Source organism: Eptesicus fuscus, chromosome 3, assembly GCF_027574615.1.
Source record: "Eptesicus fuscus isolate TK198812 chromosome 3, DD_ASM_mEF_20220401, whole genome shotgun sequence".
Lineage (NCBI taxonomy): Eukaryota > Metazoa > Chordata > Mammalia > Chiroptera > Vespertilionidae > Eptesicus > Eptesicus fuscus.
In genome coordinates this window covers 60,447,468-60,464,033 of record NC_072475.1, presented here as the reverse complement: position 1 = coordinate 60,464,033, position 16,566 = coordinate 60,447,468, and the positions used below count along the sequence as shown (strand labels likewise).

The 16,566-nt window shown below is 40.8% G+C and overlaps 1 protein-coding gene and 1 long non-coding RNA gene across 6 annotated transcripts in view; one reads left to right on the top strand and one right to left on the bottom strand.

Moving 5' to 3' along the window:
* The window catches only part of TMEM39A (transmembrane protein 39A), a 35,140-nt gene extending 23,031 nt beyond the window's left edge, over positions 1-12,109 (bottom strand). For 2 of the 5 annotated variants that reach the window (XM_054713954.1, XM_028153334.2), the window contains exons 1-3: positions 11,745-12,100; positions 10,185-10,371; positions 1,308-1,530 (exon numbers count right to left, since the gene is read on the bottom strand). In XM_054713954.1, the coding sequence (XP_054569929.1) occupies positions 1,308-1,530; positions 10,185-10,297 (336 nt within the window). In that variant the 5' untranslated portion in view covers positions 10,298-10,371; positions 11,745-12,100. Of the gene's footprint in view, positions 1-1,307; positions 1,531-10,184; positions 10,474-11,744 lie in introns of those variants that run through there. The other 3 variants (XM_054713955.1, XM_054713956.1, XM_008146631.2) reach the window with 3 other exon arrangements.
* Positions 3,636-10,283, top strand: LOC129148589 (uncharacterized). The gene is made up of 3 exons (XR_008555584.1): positions 3,636-3,752; positions 8,460-8,615; positions 10,196-10,283. It is a non-coding gene; the product is annotated as an uncharacterized LOC129148589 (long non-coding RNA).
* Positions 12,110-16,566: the final 4,457 nt, after the last annotated feature.

The following is a 16,566-nucleotide window of genomic DNA, read 5'->3' as shown; positions in this document are numbered from 1 at the left end:
TGGGCTTGATCCTCAGTAGGGGGTGTGCAGGAGGCAGCCAATCAATGATTCTCTCTCATCATTGATATTTTCTATCTCTCTCTCTCCCTTCCTCTCTGAAATCAATAAAAATATATATTTTTAAAAACTGAAACTCTCTTCACCTAATATTAAGAAGACAGTCACTATGGAAAGAAAATTCTTAATGGTTAATTCCAGGAACAACTAATTGATACATTTAAAAGAAAAATGTTTATTCCCTTCCCATGCCATCTTGAAGATTTTTGTCTGCATTTCCTTCCTTTCTATGTTCACTGGGCCAGGGAGGTTTTCGAATCATTTGTAAGTCACAGACGCATACATAAACTACACAGGACAATAGTTTTCTTTCTCCTAGAGCGTATTTCTATTGCCCATTCAAAACTGCCAATACCAACCACTTACTTGACTAGCCTTATCATTACTTTATATATCCTTCTATGGAGAACATTCTCTGCATCAAGATTATCACACCCCTCCTAAATAACTGGAGAGAAGATAGAAGAAACCTACAAAACATTGTCATGTACTTTAGCAGAAACAGTTCGCTCTTCTCTCAGTTTTATTTTTGTAACAGAACCCAATTTTATTCGGGGTAACAATGAATTCAGTAAAAGGACTACATTTTCCAGACTCCCTTGCAGGACACATGTGAAAATGATATAACTAACCCTGGCCCATAAGAAACTCTCCTTTATAGTTCCCTTTCCTCTTTTCCCTTTCTGGCTGACAGGGATGAGCCGCAGCCACCCTGAAAGCCACTCATTGGAAGACGTTTGTCAGCATCAGCCTGGGTCCCCTGACAGACCATATGGAAAGTGTGCTATTCCTGCTTAACTAGGACAGCTGCCTCAGACTGTTACGTGTTTGGAGAATTACACAAATGCTGGGCTTATTTGTTATAGAAGCTTCCATTATCCTAATACAGTCACTAAAAGGGTAGAGGTGTTAGAATTTAAACATATTGGCACTTTAAATTTCCAACAAATATAACATGGTATAGAGAAAGCTAAATATAAAAACCTTCTCATGGTATTATTTTAATAAATTATTTTAATGTTTTCTGCATTTTCATTTATATTTTTACCTCTTCCAGTCATAGACCAAAGCGAGATATTTTATATTTCAAACAATCTTATGACATTATATTTCTAAAAGTAATCTTGGTTTAACAGGAAAAAATTTTATTAGAAGAAAAATTATTAAGAAAAATAATTTCTACACATAGATTTTCCAACTAGTTTCTTGGCTAAGTAACATGAAGAACGTAGAGGCCGATTAAGACTTACCAATGAAGTACAAGAAGCGGGATGATTGTAAGGATACCACCACACTGTTTTATAGATGTTGATGTACTGAATGAACAGTGCAACCAGCAGGTAGATGAAAAAGAGAAATTCAAAGAGTAGGCTCCCATCCACAGGCAAATCAGGAATTTGGCAATGACGAACAGGACCTGGGGTGATTAAGGCTGTGATAGGTGGGACCGGAAGGCCAATAGCACTACCATTCCTGGAAGAGAAAACTAGGGTTAGCTCAAATAGTGATTACCCTGCAGTGTCATAGAGCATAAAGGGCTCCTGCTTCCTTCTCCACCTATCCTTTAACCTTTAGCCTTCCCCCAAATTCTACCCTAGGATCTTTGGCTTCTCCCTTCACGGATACCCTCTCAGTGATCTAATATGTGGCCATGGTTTCCATTATCCTCTAGATGCTAAAAACAAAAATTTTTCTCCATCGAGCTCACTGCTGAGTTTTAGACCCATGTTATCAAGCTGTCTACTGGACATCTCTGTATTCCTCCTCCTGTGGTCCTGGCTCTAGTTCATGTCCCATCCAGTTAGCTGCCTGAATCAGAAACCTGGCAGTCATATTAGAACTTTCCTTCTGCCTCATCCAATCACTCTCTAAATCTTACATACTCCACTTTATAAAACTTTCTCCAAACTGTACCCTCCTCTCTAAACACCCTCTGTCTTAGTTCAAGCAGTTACTATTTTTTCACCTAAACTACTGCAGTAATCCCCATAAATTCAACTCCACTTTCACCAAATTCTCCAACCTTCCTTCAGAGATCTTTCTAAAGTGAAAGTCTAATCTTTCTAAAATGTTTCTCTCTTGAATGAATGCCTCTCCACTACCAATAGGATAATATTGAAAAAATTTAGTATGTCCTATGAGGTCCTCTGCTTAACAGACTAGCTTCATCTCCAAAAACATCCTCCTTAACCCCTCACATACACATTTACTGACAAAATCCTTCACGACTTTTTAAATGATTAAGTATATCCCCTATGAAGCTTACTCCAATTTACTCAATCAAAACTAATTCATCTCTCCTCTGTGCCACCATTACACCTAAACTATGCCTTTATGCTGGGAAAAATGTAAGGCAGCAGGAAAAGACGACAATATGTGAGATGGACTGACTCCATAAAAGAAGCCTTAGGCACAGGACATTGTTGAGTACAGGACTCTGTGGGCATCACTAATTCATAGGCTCACCAGGAGTTGGAGCTGACTCACTGGCACATAAAATATGTCTTTAATATTGTACTGTTCATACTATTATATAATTTTTGTATATATCTACTAGAGGCCTGGTGCATGAAAATTCATACACTGGAGGGGGGTGGTCCCTCAGCCCAGCCTGCCCCCTCTCACAGTCCGGGAGCCCTCAGGGGTGGGAGGCAACGCAGCAATCAGGGGAAGGCGATGCCCCATCACACCTCTGTTGCTGCCTCTGCCAGCAGCGCAAGCCTCGGCCGGCCCTGGTTACCTGAGCCTCGGGCAGCCCTGGGCAGCTGAGTAGCCGCCATCCGAGGCTTGCCTGTACCTCGGGCCGGCCCAGGGCAGCTGGGGGGCTGAGGGGACTGGGGGACTCTGGAGGCAGGCACGGCCAGACCCACCTGGGGGGCAGGCCCGGCTGTGCCGCGTGCCTGCCGGCCCAGCAGGGCTGAGGGGATTAGGCACTGCCATCTTGTGGCTGTGGGCACTGCCATCTTTGAGGGCGTGGCAGTCAATTAGCATATTCCCTCCTTATTGACTGTGGGAGCCACCATCTTTGAGGGTGGGGCAGTCAATTAGCATATTTCCTCATTATTGGCTGTGGGCACCGTCATCTTTGAGGGCAGGGCAGTCAATTAGCATATTCCCTCCTTATTGGCTGTAGGCGCTGCCATCTTTGTGATGGTGTGAGGGTCAATTAGCATATTCCCTCTTTATTAGATAGGATGTCTTGTCTATCAGACCATAATCTTAAGGACTATAATTTTCCTACTTTACTACAAATATATATCTTTAGGTTAAGAAGACAGCAGACCAATATAGTCATAAAAAAAATAGGGATCTCTTAAAACACTAGTTAAGACATACAGGCTTTAATCCCTCTCTCCTTGTTATCCCTTCTACCAAGCTGTTTTATTCGTGAAAAATAGCTGGGCTATCAAGAATGATAACATTTCCCATTATATGTACACATGGGAGTAGTTACAGAGATCTAAGAGTCTACTATTGTTTGAATAACATGAAAAAGAGGGTTGGTTTGTATTTTCAAAGAAGATTCTAGAGAAGGAACAATATTAGCATTACCATTCTACTCTTAAAGTTCCAAATATAGAATTCTGGCATTAGTATATGACATTCACAGTACTTTATGCGACTTCTAGGAGTATAAACTCTGGTCACTCTGAACAGTTAAGAATAATATGGCAGAAATGCAGAGGAGCCAGAAGGTAAGAATAGGGATGGGGGAGGGAAGGATCAGAAAAAATTATGAAAATTTCTTCCTCATTGCCAGTGTATATTCTAATAGAACAAGCTTATCAAGGAGTTGGGTTGTGATCTACCCGAAGGTTTCTTAACTTTACCTGTTCAATCATATACCAATCATCAACACCACAGCCCTGTGATCTGTTCTGAGAGATGGGCCACAGCACTTCCCAACTCCAGGAGATTCATTCACACAGAACACAACATGAAAAGTGCCCTCTGGAGGTGTACAAGTTGGTCAACTTGAATAGAGGGGATTAATGCCAACAGCCAATCTATTCTCTCACTCCAGTTAATCATAATATATGGAAATAAATTCTGCGCAGAAGTTATAAGGTTAGAGGCCTCTACTCTAGAACAAAATAAAAATTCAAATTTCTCTTCAGTCAAAACTAGGTGAAAGGGGAAAGCATGCTGAATGAACTATTTGTTATAATTTAAAGGTATAAAAGGTTCTTATAGAATTTTTTCTAAGTAAAGACTAATCTGCTTCTGTGGTTAACAATGTCAATAAAATGCTGGGCCTCAAGAAAGATAGTCCAAATGAAGTTCAAAAGATCTACACCTGTGATATTCTATACCCCTTGGCTACTATAATTCAAACCAGAAGACAGAGAGACAAAAGTCAAATAAAGTGACCCAGAGCATCAGTGGGAAAGAGGAAATAAGGAATACCGTAAGTTGAAAGCTTGAGAGGACATATGAGCAAAGTTCTTAACTGGCCCCACCAAAGCCAAAAGCTAACATAAACAGACTTGGTCAATATATCTCAGAAAATTAGTTACACAACACCAATAATGAACTCACAGAAAGAGAAACTGAAAAAACGATCCCATTTACCACTGCACCAAGAAAAAAATTAAGATACCTAGGAATAAACTTAACTAAGGAGGTAAAAGATCTGTACTCGGAAATCTACAAGATGCTGAAAAAAAGAGATAGAGGAAGACATAAACTAATGAAAGAATATACCGTGTTCATGAATTGGTAGAATCAACATCATTAAAGTGTTCATACTACACAAAGCAATCTATAGATTCAATACAATTCCCATTAAAATACCAATGGTATATTTCACAGACCTAGAACAAACTCTCTAAAAATTCATATGGAATAAAAAAAAAACCAAATAGTTGCAGCAATCCTGAGAAAGAAGAACAATGTAGGAGGGATCTCAATACCAGATTTCAAGCTGTATTACAAAGCCACTGTTCTCAAAACTGCCTGGTACTGGCACAAGAACAGACATATAGACCAATGGAATAGAACAGAGAACCCAGATATCAACCCAAACCACTATGCTCAGTTAATATTTGACAAAGGAGGCAAGAAAATACAATGGAGTCAAGACAGTCTCTTCAATAAACGGTGTTAGGAAAATTGGACAGATACATGCAAAAAAATGAAACTAGATCACCAACCTTCACCATACACAAAAATAAACTCAAAATGGATAAAGGACTTAAACATAAGATGGGAAACCATAGAAATCTTAGAAGAATCCATAGGCAGCAAAATATCAGACATATGTCATAGCAATATCTTTACCAATACAGCTCCTAGGACAATGGAAACTAAGGAGAAAATAAACAAATGGGACTACATCAAAATAAAAAGCTTCTGCACAGCAAAAGAAACCATCAACAAAACAAGAAAGCCCACTGCATGGGAGAACATATTTACCAATGTTATCTTCGATAAGGGTTTAATCTCCAAAATTTACAGGGAACTCCAAACTTTAACAAAAGGAAGATAAACATCACAATCAAAAAATGGGCAAAGGACCTAAATAGACTTTTCGGAAGAGGACATACAGAAGGCCAAGAGACATATGAAAACATGCTCAAAGTCACTAATCATCCAAGAAATACAATGAGGTACCATCTCACACCTGTCAGAATGGCTGTCATCAACAAATCAATGAACGACAAGTGTTGGCGAGGATGTGGAGAAAAAGGAACCCTTTGTGCAGACTGGTGCAGCCACTGTGGAAAACAGTATGGCATTTCCTCAAAAAATTAAAAATGGAACTTCCATTGGACCCAGTAACCCCACTTCTAGGAATATATCCCAAGAAATCAGAAACACCGTTTAGAAAGGACATATGCACCCCTATGTTCATAGCAGCACAATTTACAATAGCTAAGATTTGGAAATAGCCAAAGTGCCCATCAGTAGATGAGTGGATTAGAAAACTGTGTATATCTACACAATAGAATACTACGCTGCTATAAAAAAGAAGGAACTCTCACCATTTGCAACAGCATGGATGGACCTGGAGAGCATTATGCTAAATGAAATAAGCCAGTTGGAGAAAGATAAATATCACATGATCTCACTCATTTGTGGACTATAATGAACAATATAAACTGATGAATAAAAATAGATCCAGAGTCATAGAAGCATCGAACAGACCACCCAACCTAAGAGGGGATGTTGGGGGGTGCGGGGGGGAGGTGGCACCGTAAGAGATCAACCAAAGGACTTGCATGCATATAAGCATAACCAATGGACACAGACAGTAGGGGGGTGAGGGCATGTGCTGGGGGGTGGGAGTGGCCGGGTAGAGGTCAATGGGGGGAAAAGGAGACATATCTAATACTTTTAACAATAAAGAATTGGGGGGGGGAGAGAAAATTAATTTCAGATTTTTTTTTTAATTATTCCTAGGGCAGCAGGACATGGCTTAAGGAAAAAAAAAAGACTTATTCCTCTAACACAGTGGTTCTCAACCTTTCTAATGCCGCCAACCCTTTAATACAGTTCCTCACGTTGTGGTGACCCCCAACCACAAAATTATTTTCGTTGCTACTTCATAACTGTAATTTTGCTACTGTTATGAATCGTAATGTAAATATCTGTGTTTTCCGATGGTCTTAGACCCACAGGTTGAGAACCGCTAGCAGGGTTGCCTAAGACCATCGGAAAACACAGATATTTACATTACGATTCATTAACAGTAGCAAAATTACAGTTATGAAGTAGCAACGAAAATAATTTTATGGTTGGGGGTCACCACAACGTGAGGAACTGTACTAAAGGGTCGCGGCATTAGAAAGGTTGAGAACCACTGCTCTAACAGGATATGAAAATATATTGAAGAAAAGCAAAGAGATACAAATGTTTGCGATACAATGTAGAATAGTTCTCCCACATTTTCCACTAATCAGCTGTGGTTTTTGAGAAAGTAACTATATCCCTGAGCCTATAATACAAGGGTTGTAATAGATTCTCTTTAAAGAACTGTTCTCAATGTTAACACTGAATATTATCATTTAAACTGTGTTGCAGGTCCCCAAGGCCAAGCCCAGGTTTGATAATTTGCTAGGAGGATTCATGGGACCCGGCATATAGTTGTGCTCACAGCTAAGATTTTTTACAGCAAAGGGATACAAATCAAAATCAGCAGAGGAAAAGGACATGGGGCAAAGTCTGGAGAAAACCAAGTGCACATTTCCAAGAATCCTTTCTCAGTGGAGTCATACAGGACACACATAACTCTCAGTAAATATTTGCGACAATATGTGTTAAGTGCTATCTATAAGGAAAGTTCATTATAGACTCAGCACCCAAAGTGAGGGCTGGCCATAGAGGTACTCTCTGTCTAGCAGTACACTATTTCCAGAATCCCCAAAGGAAAGCAGGTGCTCAGCATAGCCAACCTTAGAAATGCCTGCTTGCAAGGCTGGCATCTGGAACTTGACTGGAAAACAGTTCCCTTATGACATAAAAGTTTCACTAAATAATAAGAGTGGCTCACTGTGCCTAAAGCATTTGTGCAAACAATGTGGTTTATTTTGAATACCTGCTTCGTCCTCGCATATAAAGTTTGTATGCGAAAGAGTTAACATACCAGGTCTGAGACTGGCTTTTATGGAGCCAGCAAGCAAAAGAATTTACCTAAGCAAATGGATAAAGCAATGAGGATTCAAAGGAATAAAGAAGAATAGGAAGGGATAAAGCAGTGATCATTTGAACATGCTCAGGTGATATTAGTAACAAAGTACCTGCAAGGACAAAACAAAGAAAAACTCAGACCTTCTCAAATAAGATTCTCCCTCAACTATAAGCTCTAGGAAACTCACAGTATATCCTCCTCCTTTAGGAGGCAATCATCTACGCAAGCCATCCTAAGAACAAATCCCTGCTCCCCACAGGTGGAAAACAGGACAGGAAACTATAGACTTCAATCTTGACTGTGTCACCAAACTAGCTCTATAACATTCTCAAGTTTAACTTCACCATTCGGGCACAATGCTCTCTTCTCCAGCTGACCTGTCTTGCAGAATCAAAGATATCACCCGAAATTATATCATACTTAAGCAATTATCTATTTCTCTCTTCAGTACTCTGCAGTCACTCCAGAAGAGAGTTCTCCCCGTCTGGACCCTGTCTTTGTATACATCCTGCCTGAAACTATATTCTAGGCTGTCTACCACTGGTTTTTATCCCTATTTTTTATAACTCTATCTTATATGATAAACTATTCTAGGCTGCTTCTTTCCCATCAAGAAACAAATATAGAATATCTTCTCCCAAAATAACCTCTTTAGGTAAAAATGTCACAAAATAGTCACTCAATAACAGTGACTTTGCAAACCATGAACAACTATGATCTTTCACTTTATTCTAATCTGTTGAAAAATATGTTTATCTCCCCACCATCCCAGTTAATTGCTGAAGAAATATATGTTAAAGGAGGAGAGCAGATGAAGAATAGTAGGTCAAGGCAATCATGATCGGAACTTTGAAAGCCAGGATAAAGGGCTACAAGGAAGGCAAAGAAAAGCAAACATGATCAGAGCTAAAATCACCTAAGAGCAGAGGTAATTTCCAAATGTTCCTAGTTCTTCCCAGTACTCTACTTGCACACTTTTTAAGTACAAGCATAATCACGTAAGAATGTGGTTTTCAGTTCTTTTTTTAATAGCAGAACACTTCTCCCCAAAAGGTATTTTACATGGTATCCCAATACTTAAAACTCATAGGAGGAGTTAGTCTGATTAAGAGAGGGCTAAGAAACCTGAAGCCTAGATTGCTAGGCCTGCCAGCCTCTTTCTTCCCTCAAAGCACTTCCATAGCAGCCCCTGAGACACTGAGGAGGAATCCACGGGACAATTTGAGAACACAATTATCTAGGGGAATCCTCAAAGCCCAAGCAGAAGAACAAAGAACTGCTGGAGTTAATATAGAGGCAGAGCTACACTGGTCAGGTAGCTCAGTTGGTTAGAGCACTGACCCAACAAGCCAAGCTTGTGAGTTAGATCCCCAGTCAGAGCATATACAAGAATCAATCAGTGGGGGAGTAAATAAGTGAAACAACAAATTGATGTTTCTTTCTCCCTCTCCCTTCCTCTAAAAAAAAAAAAAAAAAAATCAATTAAAGCCTGTTTGATGTGGCTCAGTGGTTGAGCATAGACCTATGAACCAGGAGGTCAGGGTTCAATTCCCAGTCAGGGCATATGCCCAGGTTGCCTGCTTGATCCCTGGGGGGGGGGGGGGGGGGGGGGGTGTGCAAGAGGCAGCCAATCAATGATTCTCTCTCACATCAGTGTTTCTCTCTCTCCACTCCCTCCCATACTCCCTTCCTCCCAATCTCTCTCTAAAAATCAATGGAAAAAATATACTCAGGTGAGAATTAATAAAACAAAAAAATCATGTTCTTTATTCTCATACAACATGACACAAATCTCAGGATGTTTAAGTTATAGCTGACAGTTTATTAATTTCAAACAAATTTTTGAAGAAAATAATTTGTAGGACCCTTGGTGGAATATGACTTACAATTTTAGAATCTCATATAAACTGTCAATTTTAATTTGCCCTCCAAAAAATAAAAGCCTTGTACTTTAATTCATTCCTCCCTTTATTTATTTATTTATTTATTTATTTATTTACTTATTGTTAATCCTCACCCAAGGATATTTTTTCCACTGATTTTTACAGAGAAACATCAATGTGAGAGAAACACACTGATGGGTTGCCTCCCAAACACAACCTGACCAGGGCCGGGGATCGAGCCTGCAATTCAGGTACATGCCCTTGACTGGAATCAAATCTAGGACCCTTCAGTCCATGGGCCAACATGCTAACCACTGAACAAAACTGGCTAGGGCTCCTCCCTTCCTTTAATAGCCAAAAAGGTGATGACTAGAATTTGGATTATGAACCATAACTAAGAATTGGACTGCTTTCACTTTGTGGGCCCCATATCACAACTCTCCGCCTCCCAAGTATTCTGAAATACTGAGCTTTCCATTTTCAAGGCAGGATTTCTATTTCAGGGTCAGGAAATTATCTTCACAAACAAATACCTGAAGAGCATGATGACTTCTATGTGAGTCTTACTGATCACAAGATATTACAAATTACAAATAATCTTATTTCTTCTTTACCTGTTTCTCAGGCCTGTTCCATTGCCGCAGCCCCCACCAACCAAAGTCTGTAAAGAAGGTAAAGCGGAACGGCTTAGCTGCTGCCGACTAGGGCCCCTCCTTCCACCGGGCATGTCCGGAAACCAGTCTGCTTCCAGTGCCACCTGTAGTTGCAACCCAGGTTAATGGCTGTCAACCTGTTTCAACTCTGAACAATAACAAAACAAACAAAAATGACACACATTTAAATGTCAGTTTACTATTTTTTAAACTAAGCAATGTAAGAAAACAACCAGAAAAACTGAGTGAACAGGGCTTGTAAAACCAGATTTTCAAACAAATGCTCTTAGTATCTATTACCTACTTTATTCTAATGAAATGAATACTCAAACTCGAATGGGTCAGATCAAAAGCATAAGTTCTGATCTAAGGTGTGTTCAGCACTAGGGAAGTCACAATTTGTGCTTTTTAAAAATATTTTTATTGATTTCAGAGGGGAAGGGAGAGGGAGATAGATAGAAACATCAATGATGAGAGAGAATCATTGATTGGCTGCTTTCTGCACATGGATCAAGGCATGTGCCCTTGACTGGAATCTAACCCGGGACCCTTCAGTCCGTAGGCAGATGCTCTATCCACTGAGCCAAACCAGCCAGGGCAGGGAAGTCACAATTTGTATCTTTTGCCAGTTAAGTATAGCACATGAATGATACTACAATCAGGTACAAATTTACAAGAGACACCTAAAAACACTTCCAATTCAAATGTAATATTTCACAGTAAGGCACTTGAAATACAGGAGAATCAGCACTGTCCAAAATGTTATGTTTTGTTACCAAGCGATCTGGTTCTGTGCTCAGATGTGTTACATATTATCTGACTTTAACTGAGGCGCTTCTTTATCAGAAAGGGAAAAAAAAAGTGTTCCCTGGCCTACAGAGGTTGTTGTCAGGACTGACAATGATGGATGTGAGTATACCAGTCGACCCTTTTAACTCTGTAAAAGTAAAACTGTTCAAATGGTATCTCCATCCGTTAGAGTGAAAACATTGGAGGGAGCGAAAGTGGATGCCCACTCCAAAAAACGTATGTAACATTTCTTAGAAATTACTGAAACGGTAAGAGTGAAAAGTAAGTCACAGATGAAGATCCTGACTGAAAAAGAAATTGTCCTCGCCAATCTGGCAAAATCACGGCTCCTCCAATATGGATACGAAAATCTGTTTACTACACAATACAACTTAAAAACTAAAGAATGACACCGTAAAAAAAACAAACACACAAAAAAAAAAACTTCTGGCTTTCAAAACACTGCTGTAGACTGCACTATTCCTACAGCTTTATTCAAACCGCTGGATGTAGGCAGGGACTGCTGGTCCTTGCTCAAAGGGAAAGGTGTGGAGCAAAAAAACCTGGAGTGGAAGAGGCGAGAGGACGCAGTGGGGGTAGGTGGATGGCGAGAGACTACAGACTTCAATAGACCTGCCCCCAAAGAGGGGACAAGCGGTCCCCGCCCCGCAACCCGGAGAACCGAAACAGGCCTTGGGCAGACGGACAGCACGGCAGTTCCGTTATACTCACGCATGGAGGAGGCCCGGCCGGTGGGGCGGGATCCCTGGGAGCAGGCAGCAGCTTTACTCGAGGGACCCCAAGCAAGAGAACTCCCTCCTCGCGTTGAGGCGCCCCAAACCAAGTGCTTGTCCGCAGGCCGTCCAGCCCACGGAGTCGAAAAAAAGATGTCCAAGCTTCGAGTTGCCAGACCCAGACTTAGACCCAGACCCTGAGTCAGCGGCAGAGTCAGAGCCAGAGCTAAAGCTACAAACAGAGCCAAGTGCCGTCAGCACTCTCCCGCAGCCTCCATTACCGCGGAGCTGAGCAGACGTGGCAGCGCACGGCGATGACGTCAGCTTCGCGACGGCCGGGCGCCCCTGCTGCGAGCTGACTCCCGGAACTACTCCCGCAGCCCCTAGAGCGAGCCCCCAGCCCCGCCTGCCTGCACCTGCGCAGTGGGACGCGCCTGCTCCGCGGGACTCTTGGTCCCGCCCTCCCCGCCAGCGCTGGCGGATGTCCTCCTCGTTTGGCCTCAGGGACCCAGTCCCTAAGGGTCTTTCTTGTAACTTCGTGGACTCCAAGTAACAGCTCTGCAAGTTGACGCTCCCATTTTTACAGATGAGGGAGGTTGGGCGACGTCACTGAGGTCAGGTCCCTGCTGAGTAAACGAGTCCAAGTCGCACAGTCTTGCTTTAGCATCCAGTCGTGCTCTTATTGTCAAGGACTAGAGCTCACAGTCCAGCGGAAGAGACAGATTGTAACAATAAATGTTACAATGCCACAAAACATTGCAATTTGTTAGAATAAATGCAACATTAATATTCTGCCCAAGGTCGGGAGATAGCAAGTAGACAGCGTAATACATTCCGTGGGAGGCGGGTAGTGTCTCCCCAGGAAGGCTTCACAGAGAGCTCGGGGTTTAAAACCAAGACTCCAAGAAGGGACAGACGGTTGGTAGGAGAATGGCTTTCTAGTAAAGGAATTGTCACATAAGGTAAGGAGGTGGACAGCAGCATCATGAAATCAGAAACTGCCAGTAGTTTGGTATTAGAAGAAGAGTAAAAGTGTCAAAAGGAGCACTTGTGTGAGATCTCTCACGCTAGAGATTTTAAGAGCCTTAAGAGAAAACTCTTTGTATTGGGTAATGACGAGTTAACCATTATTGAGAGTTCTTTTTGGCACCAGATACTAGATTAGTAGTTTTATATATTTCATTTAAATCCCAATGCTTTGATACTACCATTGTTCCTATTTTACAGAGGAAATTGAAATTAGAAGACATGAATATACAAAATCCAACACAGATACTTTCATCATATTCACCTCTAGGTGTAAGGAGTTTTGCACATTTTTTTTTTAAAAATTGATTTCAGAGAGAAAGGGAGAGGGAGAGAGGGATAGAAACATCAATGATGAGAGAGAATCATTGATTGGCTGCCACCTGCACGCCGGCAACCTGGGCATGGGCCCTGACCAGAATTGAACCTTGACCTCCTGGTTCATAGATCAACGCTCAACCACTGAGACAACAAATATTTTATTTGTTCTGTAAACTGTTTCCTAGCTTGATACATTCAAACTCCTTTGCCACTTATTTATTTAGTGACTATTATGAACCAGACATAGTGTTAGTGAACAAGACAGATATGTCTCTGCCCTCCTGCAGCTTGTATTCTAATGAGGGAAGCATTTATTTAATAAGTAAAATAATTAGAGATTGTGTTGTGAAGGAAACAAAGGGGTAAGGTAGACAATAAGGAGGGTGCTATCTGTCTGAAGGAATGACATTTCAGCATGTTGGGAAGGAATCAGAGATGCAAAAATGGGAGAGAAAAGCAATCTAGAAGAAAACAAAAGTTATACAGAGATTCTAAGGTGGCTTAGAGCTTGCCATGTTTGAGAAACTTAACACAAAATTGTATAGCTAGATCATGGTGAGCAAAGGGAAATGTGGTGTTAACAAATAATTTAACTTCCACAGCTGAAAGTCTTTTATAAGAAAGGTGTATTAAAGAGCCGAAATTGCTGGCCAAAAAGAAGACTAGTCTTGGGACATGAACTCCATTGCCTCAAAATTTTGCAAATTATACATCAAGAAGGCGGTGGTGGGGATGGGGACAGGGAGAAAGATTTAAGCTGTTCTAAAAGATTTATATTAGCTGTAGATAAAGAGGATGGGAAAAGGGGAAGCAGAGTTAGTTCTGGGATAAGCTCAGCAGAATCTGCCAGGAAGAAGTGTCTGCTGCTGTGGATGAGCTGTAACCAGCAGACTGGAAAATTCATGTGTTAATAAGTGGATAATTGTGGCAAATTGATGCAGCCATTATAGAAAACAGTATCTAAGGTTCTCAAAAATGTAAAAATAGAACTACCTTGTGACCCAGCAATTCCACTCCTGGGTAATTATACAAAGAAATCCAAAACACTAATTCAAAAAGATATACGCACCCTACATTCACTGCAGCATTATTTTTTTTTTTTTGAAATTGGGTTTATTAAGCATTCCATTAATTGGGCAGCATCCCATTTAGCAATTAGAAGGGGCCTCCCCTGCAGCATTATTTACAATAGCCAAGATAAGGAAGCAACCTGAATGTCTGGATAAAGAAGATGTAGGTACATATATACAATGAAATATTACTCAGTCATAAAAATGAATGAACATCCATTTGTGACAACATGGATGGACCTAGAGGGTATTGTGCTAAGTGAATTAAGTCAGAGAAAGACAAATACTGTACCATATGGTTTCACTTATATGTGGAATATAAAGAACAAAATAAAATAGAAATAGACTCATAGATATAGAGAACAAACTGATGGTTGACAGATGGGAAGGGGGTTAGTAGGCAGAGTGAAAAAGGGGAAGGCATTAAGAAGTACAAATTGGTAGTTACAAAATAGTCACAGAGATATAAAGTAAAGCACAGTTATTGTAATCGCTATGTATAGTGCCTGGTGGTTACTGGATTTATGGGAGAATCACTTTGTAAATTATATAAATGTCTAACCACTATACTGTATAGTTGAAACTAATCTATATATATAAAAGCCTAAGCAGCCATTACAACAGAATGACCGGTCGCTATGACATGCACTAATAACCACCAGGGGGAAGATGCTCAATGCAGGAGCTCACCCCAGCCCACAGGCCTTGATCACTGATGGGGCCTGTCGGCCAACCTCCCGGTCCCTCCTTCCAGCCAGCAGGCCCTGATTGCCCAATCGGGGCTGGGCTGGGATGAGGACCCAGAGGTGGGTGGCAGCAGATGTGGGTGGTGAAGGAAGGAAGAGGGCGGGAAGTGGGGAGGCGAGGAACCTGATCGGCCCTGATCGCCAGCCTCTAGTATAAAATAATATTGAATGTTTGTAATTGAAAAAAAAAGTGAATAATCATGGAAATAGCCACCTGGAAATTAATCCTAAATTCCAACAGATATATAAGAATGTGAGCAGCCTTGTCAGAGCTGGTCTACAGCTATTAACAGGCTAACGTTTCTCTTTCGCTCACTCTTCAGCCACTGTAATTTTAACTTAGAACATCTCAGGATTTTTTTTTCTTGTTAGTGGCATGAAATTAATTTGAAGACCACTAGGAGTTTGAACATGGAGAATCTTTTAAACCATAGTGTTAGCATTTTAGTGGCTAGCATAGGACCTAGAAATCTGTGATTTTTCATAAGCTCTAGGATTCTGGTACTTATTATACCTAGGAACCACTAGAATAAAATACCTTACCTGTTAAGGAAGTGAAACTATTATATGGATTCACATGCAGCTTATTCCTCCTGTGCATAGAGCCCACTTAACTCCCAACCTCGCTGCAGAAAATATTTTCATTGTAATGCAAGGTGAGTTCCATTTTGCTCTGATCACAGAAAACTGTACTTGTGGAAAAGAAAAGCTCTTTTATTCAAGTTTTAAAAATTATTCTCCACTACAAGGGTGGACAAAATTAGGTTTACATTGCTCACATGGAAAATAATACAATAATAAATAATAATGCAAGAATAAACTGTTTCGTGTACTGTAGCCCTACTTTTGCCTACGCCTATATATTCATTTTAGACTAACTTTGAAAATGAAAGTTATTGTGTTGTTCATTTATGGAGTACACTGCCTTGTCATGTACTTTTGATGAATATTCATGTTGAAGTTCTGCACACCTTCCTAGAAATAAAAGAAACTTTGACTCAAGTTTTCATTTGGATTCCCGAAGAAGTCTTATATGATAGAGTGTTGGAGATCTATTTTCTCCTCTCCCAAAGTGAGTGACTTGGCCTATTCCTAACTAATCAACATTATTTTGTCTTTCATCATTCTTCAACATGCATCCTTTTGCCCTCCACTACCATCACCCCAAGTCTACCCCCACCCTCTGCAGATTATGGCTTTTCCCTTTTTAGTGTCTCCAGCACAATATTCTATAATGGCAATATTTCCTTTTTTTTTCTTCTCAACCTGGAATATACCTCTCTTACCCCTTTCTCCAGATGTCCAGTTCATGTTGATCTTTCCTTCCACTGAAACCAGGAACGTTTACTTATTGCCTTAAGTTGTGCGTTATCTCTGGGAATCCTATTTGTCTTCCCACTAGTTCTAAACCCCTTGAGGGCACAGATCTCATCTTGGTCTTCCATGTATTTCCATGGAGCTTAAGTTGTCACTGTTAGGATGAGCTACCCCTAATCTCTCTTCTGAAATATATATTGTTATAAGCTGTTCCCATAGGTTTGAGCAGACGACGAATGCCTGCAGAAGCAGGGTGAGAAGAACTTCTTTCCGCCCGATCAACCTGTGCACTCTCCTCTCTTGACTCCCTTGACCAACTGATGACTTCCCCTCCAACTGA